Below are 7,500 nucleotides of genomic sequence, written 5' to 3' on the forward strand. Positions count from 1 at the left end.
GTCTTGTCTGTCCAGTTTCCATTCTTGTACCGCTTCCTTTAATACTTCTGCCAAATTATCGCTTGTGTGTGATTCATAGATAGGGCGAGTTTGAAGGACTGGACTTTCAATCTCCCAGTTCTTATTCACGTAGTGTGCTGTGATAGTGATGTAACTTTGAGTTGCTCTTGAGGTCCAGCCATCTGTTGTTATAGCAACTAACTCTGCATTGCTCAGGCCCAGCAAAACTTTTTCTTTAGCGTCTTCATACATGCAGGGCAACACTTTGGTTGAAAGATGCGACCTGCTGGGCATACTGTAGCGTGGTTCAAGTACATTAATTAAATGTTTGAATCCAGCGCTTTCTACCGCCGAATAAGGCTGCAGGTCTGCCGCTATAAATAGACCTATAGCGTTCGTTATAGTTTTTGCGCGAGCTGAAGTGTGTGGAAGTTTCCCTGTAAATGAGGATGAAATAGTTGTTTGGACCGTAGTTTTCCCACTTCTAGTTGAATTTGTCAACTCTAAATCTTTGTGATGCCTGCGTAAATGTCCTGCCATGTTTGTAGTGTTTCCCGTGGCCAGGTACGGTACGCGCACATAACATATTTTGCAAACTGTGGTATTTTTGTCCACAACGCGAACGTTGTCGACATAACTCACAGGGAAAGCAAAATGTTTCCACACTGGTGACTTGAGAGAAGCGGAAGCGGCTTGAAGCTCCATTGGCGTGTCTTTGTCCGCGCTTGTCATGAGTGCAGGAGAAGTTAGCAAACAAGTGCCGTTGTTAGCTAGTAGCTGCATTGGCTGCGTCTCATTTGCTTCCTGGGAGGTGGCGGTGGCGGTTGGCGGGCGGGCGGGCGGGCGGGCGGGGGTTGCGGGGCGGGGCGGTGCGGTGCGGGGCGGGGGGGGATCGTGTGTCCTCTCTTCTATTTCGATGCTCGAAATCGTGACGTAATTTCGATCGATTTCGATAAAAAATCGAAATCGTGACACCCCTAATATATATATATATATGTATGTATATATATATATATGTATGTATATATATATATATGTATGTATGTATATATATGTATATGTATGTATATATATATATATGTATGTATATATATATATATATATATATATATATATATATATATATATATATATATGTATGTGTATATATATGTATATATATATGTATGTATATATATATGTATGTATATATATATATATATATATATATATATATATATATATGTATATATATATGTATATATATATATATATATATATATGTATATATATATATGTATATATATATATGTATATATATAATGTAAATGTTATATCTGAAATGTTTTTTGTCACATAAAGAAAATGAAAATGTGATGGTTTAACAATTGTTTTTGCTTGTTTGTTTTGTATTGTTTTGACCCACCACCCCACACACATCGGACACTACACTATTGTATTTTCAAGTCAATATAGCCTGTGTGCATTTTGGGGCGTAGTGCCGTGACTCGCTTGAGGACCATCGTGATCATGTTTCATCTTCAAGTTTCATCTTTCATAGCTCATTTTTATGTTTGTGTCATCCCACTTAAAAGTGCAAATATGTAGTGATATCACAGGCATCACAGGCAGACTGTTCATTTTCGACGCATCACAGAAGTGCCGTATCTGACGTTGTATAAAATAGACATCGACAAGCGATCAAAACATTACATTAGTCCACATTACATACAAGGCACTGCCGCATTTCATAACTTTTCATTCCCGACTCACTGTGAATGAAGGAGCAGTCAGTCTGCTTACTCTGCTCTGCGAAGGCATCACAGCTCATGCTCCCCTGCTCGAGTTCGCCCCTTTAGTCAGTGGACATGGTTTAGTGTGTGTGAATGTATCCATTTGAATTAAAAGTAGAAATAGATTCATTAGGAAAGAGATTTGAAGATTATTTCTGTTTAGATTACAATTCGCCGGTCTCCCAAGTCCCGACTGACAACAACGTACAAAACCAGAATATAAAACGTTTTCAAGTATTTCACCTTTTTTTTTATAGGAACATAACACATGCTCATTCATAGTTTTGATGCCTTCAGTGAGAATCTACAATGAAAATAGTCCTGAAACTACAAACTACAGAAAATACATATACACATACCTAATCCAGCATGGTCTGGCCAATACTTTTCAGACTGGATTTGGGCATGAATTTCCAAACCTCTGGCTGCAGATGTGAGCTCATGCGCGTTGTGTATGTGAAGAAGTGTGTAGTTTTTTTGTTTTTTTTCGGCTACTGGTGGCAGCGATTCCAAATTAAATTCTCTGCATTCAGCAGCTGTTATTTTTTCTATGCATGATTTGTAATGGGATTAAAATATTGATTACATTGATTGTACACCGAAGGAATGAAATGTGATCATGCTAGCTAAGAGTTTTCTCTATCACAGGGTTTGCCAATTCCGGTCCTCGAGGTCCGGAGTCCTGCAGGTTTAAGATGTGTCCACCTTCCAACATATCTGACACTAAAGCTCAGGATTTTTATCAGGCATGCTGATAGGCTGATTATATGAATCAGGTCTGCTAGTGGACTGAAACATCGAAAACCTGCAGGACTCAGACCTCGAGGACCAGAATTGGTGGACCGTACTCTATCGCCTTACTCTGCGTTTGAAAACGACTGAAAAAGCTCTGATCGCTGATCAATAAGGGGGAAAAGTGTGATAACGTGTCCAAAAAAAAAAGAGACAGTCCTCCAATAAATACGACCACATAGGTTGTTTTGCAAAGGTGCCAAATTATGGCCAAGTGTTGCGTATTTTACTTTAGCGACCTCTAGTGGCCATGTTAGTCGTGGTAGTAGTAGTAGTCGTGATCGCTTGGCCAATTAGATGGCCGTTGTGACCAGTCGTCTGAAGTTGTCTCGATCCTGGGCTCGAAGCAGAAGGTTGGAAAAAGGACTGGTGGCAGCCACCTGTGCTACCCAGCTGAGTCTTGGGCGTCCGGGGAGGTGGCACCAGCCATGAGGAGGAGGGAGAGATGCATCAGTGAGGAGTTGTTTTGCCGGTATTAAGTCATCCAGGCGGGCCACGTGACCGAGCAGATGAAGTCGCCGCCTCTTGATGAGGGTGGAGACCGGTATTGGATTTCCTGCCCTGGTGTAAATAGTCTTGTGTACCAGCGGACACACAGAATACTCAAGCAACGCCTGTGCAATGTGTCTAGGCGGCGTTGCAGAACCGCAGAGTGGGTCCATGTTTCGCTGGCGTAGAGTAGGACTGGAATAATGACGGAGTTGAGGAGACGGAGTTTGGTGAACAAGCGGATAGAGGGGCTTGACCATACCCTAGAGAGCCTGCCAAAGGTTCTACGTGCCAGCTGGAGTCGACGCAGGATCTCGGGATCGCAGGAACCACTTGTGTCGAACTTTGACCCAAGGTAGATTATAGGGGTGTGCTCAAAAAAACGATACGGCAATATATCGTTGCGGGCCTCATCACAATACACGTATCGATACGCAGGCGTCAGAATCGATATTGCTCGTTAACTTTAAATCGGCAGTTCATGTTTGCCTTTGCGGCTTGCATTGTACCTAAAAAATCAAAACCAGCAGCGTCTTTGAAGTTAATTGCCTTCAATTAATGCAAAAATAGCTCACCGGTGATTGGACACTGTGTCTTGCTAAGAAAAATTAAAGCAGAGGAAGAATGTCAACATGTATTTATTGATAAACTTAACATGGCACGTGTCTCAGTATACCTATTTTCCTATATTTTGTTTTATTAAATAATAAAATGTGTCTTATTTGGGATACATATGTATCGTGATACGTATCGTATCGTGAGGTGGTCGGCAATACCCAGCCCTAGTAGATGAACTCCTTGACGACCTCCACCTCTCGTCCATGACCAAGCGGTACCAAAGAAGGGACCATGAGTGTATCCATCAGTGATTGTAACCTGGTCTTGACCCAGTTGTTTCCAGTCCGAGTGGGAGAGCCTCCTCAGAGAAAATCGTAAGAGCATCCGATAGGGCATCCAGGAAGGTGGCGAGCAGGACAATGTCATCAGCGTAGTCTAGGTCGGTCTGCGTGGAGTGGAGACTAGCACCCACCTCTGGGCAGCGAGCGAGGGTGGCCATGTTAAATACTAAAGAGAGTTTCAAACCCGGTCCATCTGGTCCAAAGACGAGTGTTTTTCTCGCTGAGCTCTTTGTCCAGTGACTGTTTTTGTGTTGGCTAAATGTTTTATTTGTGTTTACTTAGGGCTGGGCAATAAATCGAATTAATTTGATACATTGTCATTTTAAAAGATTGAATCGTTGAAAATTTGTTAAATCACGAAATCGAGTTTTGTCTTCTGGATTAGAAAAAGCTGTTGTTCTTATGTACTGTTACATCCAAATGCTTTTACGTGTTGTAATTGTGCACAAGTGGCAGAATGCTGGATGGGTGGTTTACAAGACATGTTTACAATAGCTACCAACTACTTATTTGTGGCATTTAAGCACAAACTATGAATGTTAAGTTTACGTTAAAACTAATCTAGACTCAGTATACGTTATTGGTGTCTGAACATTTTGCACAGGAATTATTTTTGAACAAGTGAAACGTTTAAATAAACGTTTGCTGGATTTATTAGATTAAAATCGATTAAAATTGTAATCGTCCTGAATGACTGCAAAAATCGCGATTTTATTTTTTGGCCATATCTCCCAGCCATGTTGACTACATTTTTTTTAACCTCTGTGCCTTTTCCTAATCTCAACCATTTGTGTCCCATGTAAAGACGCAGCATGTACTGTACATCCGCAGAAAGCCTTATCCAAACCCCAACCATTAGACTAAAAATTAATACTCTGACTTGTTACTGGACGGTTAGCTCAGTAAGTTAGATGTTAGTCTTTTGCATAGAAGATCGGGATTCGGGTCTGTTTGGTATTTTTTCGCTATTTAACATGGCCCATACAGGTTGCTAAACTACAGGACGTGACACATGGTCGTATTTTGATGTATGCTAAAATGACCAAAATGATTGTTATTGTTGGAGGACTTGTTGCAAAAAACAAAAAAACAAACAAAAAAAAAAGTGTGTGGGTAAGACATAAAACACACATTATTACAAATATAATGAACAATTGGTTTATTGTTGATCTTTCCTTTTGTGTTTAGCTTGCTTTTGAAGCCATGAGCGTCATTGCTATTGTGACCAACTGTACACTTATTGGCATGTCTCCACAAGCCAGAGCTTTCTTCCCTGACTCAGAGATGCATCTCATGCTGTGGACAGTGGCTGTTGAGGTAATATCTGCGAGTGCGTGCGTGTGCCTGCGTCTGCGTGCATGGGTGGGTGTGTGCGTTCTTGTACATACTACAGTCAAACCTCAGTTTTCGAACGCTTCTGTTCTCAACCAAATCGGTTTTCAACCAGAAAATTCGAGAATTTTGAGGAAAAAAAAGCCGAGTATGCCATCGAACCGGCCAATCACGAGCGAGCAACGCCTCGCCATGTAATGGGGGCTGACTTGCACACGAACTGGCCACAAGGTGACACAATTGTCATTTCTAATTCGTGTCAAGGCAACATTATAATCAAGCTAGACTAAGCAATTTCTGGAGAAATTGCGTGGGAATGCTGAAAGCTGAATGCTAAGCTGAATGCTAATAGCTAAATGCTAATGAAGGAAATAGAAAGATAAATTACGTGAAAATTATATCGGAATTAATTATTAATTACTAGTAACCAGTGAATGTGTCATTGAACATTAAATTGAATGCATTAAATATGTGGTAAACAAATAACAATGAAAGATGAATTGTGTGTAAATTACAAATTATCAATTGTAGATTAATTATAAATGAAAAAACAAAAGTTGAAATTCAAGCAGTCTGAGGCTGGTTTCAAACCCTCGCCTCCTGTTTACTGTTCAATGAGCTGCCGCACAGCCACTCTATCTACTGACCCATTGGAGACTTAGTGCCATCGTTGAAGTTTTTTTAAATGTAATTTAGAGTTGTCTTGCTGAACCAGTGAATGTGTCATTGAACATTAAATTGAATGCATTAAATAAAAGGTATGTTAAATGAATAAAGAAAAATAAATTGGTTGTAAATTACATATGAGAAATTATGAATGAATTATAAATGAAAAGACAGAAGTTTAAATTCAACCAATCTCAGACTAGTATCGAACCCTTACCTTCTGTTTACTGTTCAATGAGCTACTGCACTGCCACTCTATCCACTGACCCACAGGAGACTTGGTGCCATCATTGAAGTGTTGTGAAATGGAAGCAGCGAATGTGTCGTTGAACAAATGCATTAAATAAAATGTATGTTAAATGAATAAAGAAAGATAAATTGGTTGTAAATACCAAATGAGAAATTATGGATGAATTATAAATGAAAAGACAAAAGTTTTAGTTTTAACTTAAAAAAAAAAGAAAGTATGTACAGTCAGAGGTGTGATTTGAAACCACAACCTCCTGATTACTGGACAAAGAACTTAACCACTTGACCACCACAGCTGCAATAAAGTCTGTGACATTATTTTTATTATTTTAAACTTCCTCACACTTTTTTTTTTTTTTACATAATTTACATAATTTACATAATTGATGGATGCACAGGTTTAGTACATTAATTGTTTTATGTAAAACAATTGGAAAATATCCATGTCTGAAATGAAAGTTGGGGGTGACAAAAAAAAAATCCCCACCGAGATTCGAACTCGAGCTTGGGTGTAAAAATGAATCCACACTCGAGGTACTTACCAGGTGAGCTAATGGGGCTTGGTGCAAATGAGAGCAAATTGGCGTATTTGTAATTTAAAGTGTCACCTGATGCTGAAAGCCATTAGCGCTGATTTGGGACACGTGTTTAATCATGTCAGTATAACGCATGTCCTGGTATGATAGTCAGTTGGTATACTTAATATCCGTTTATATAATTGTCACGGACACATGTGCAATGTACAGGGTCTTTGAACCTGCGACCTCCTGCTTACTGTACATGCACTCTCCCAACTGTGCCACTGCAGTATCAGAGAGCCGGTCATAAAACCTTATAAAGGTTAAAGGTTTTAGGTGAATTAATGAGTATAAATTTTTACGTATTTACGTTTTTACGTACGCACACACACATACCCCCCCCCCCCCCCCCCCCCCACACACACACACACACAAAGAGCAATGATGATAAGACGTTGAATCGGTAAGACTACCAAATGAACAATTCTGAGCTCTTAAAAAAAAAAAAAAAAAAAAAAAAAAAAGAAAGCCGGTCATAATGGTCTGTTGTATGTATGGAAGTGGGCGTGGAAAGTGGGACTTTCACTGCTCGGGCCCTAATAATATTTTTTCCAAAAACAATAGGGACCTCGCAACGGTCGCTGCTCGGGCCCTAATAATAATAATAATAATAATAATAATAATAATAATAATAATATGCTCCGAATTGTCCCTAGGTGTGCGTGTGAGTGTGGATGGTTGTTCGTCTCTGTGTGCCCTGCGATTGGTTGGCAACCAGTCCAG

General features: G+C 39.9%; 2 protein-coding genes across 7 annotated transcripts in view; one reads left to right on the forward strand and one right to left on the reverse strand.

Moving 5' to 3' along the window:
• LOC144023009 (E3 SUMO-protein ligase ZBED1-like) overlaps positions 1–426 on the reverse strand; it is a 1,922-nt gene extending 1,496 nt beyond the window's left edge. The window contains exon 1 of the mRNA XM_077528259.1: positions 1–426. This exon is cut by the window's left edge and continues 744 nt beyond it. Coding sequence (XP_077384385.1) covers positions 1–294 — 294 coding nt within the window. The 5' untranslated portion in view covers positions 295–426.
• Positions 1–7,500, forward strand: part of ano10a (anoctamin 10a) — a 306,259-nt gene that overhangs the window by 274,325 nt on the left and 24,434 nt on the right. For 4 of the 6 annotated variants that reach the window (XM_077526020.1, XM_077526019.1, XM_077526022.1 and 1 more), the window contains one exon: positions 5,141–5,269. In XM_077526020.1, the coding sequence (XP_077382146.1) occupies positions 5,141–5,269 (129 nt within the window). Of the gene's footprint in view, positions 1–2,164; positions 2,206–5,140; positions 5,270–7,500 lie in introns of all 6 variants that reach the window. The other 2 variants (XM_077526024.1, XM_077526021.1) reach the window with 2 other exon arrangements.

This window comes from Festucalex cinctus, chromosome 7 (genome assembly GCF_051991245.1).
Source record: "Festucalex cinctus isolate MCC-2025b chromosome 7, RoL_Fcin_1.0, whole genome shotgun sequence".
Taxonomy (NCBI): Eukaryota; Metazoa; Chordata; class Actinopteri; order Syngnathiformes; family Syngnathidae; genus Festucalex; species Festucalex cinctus.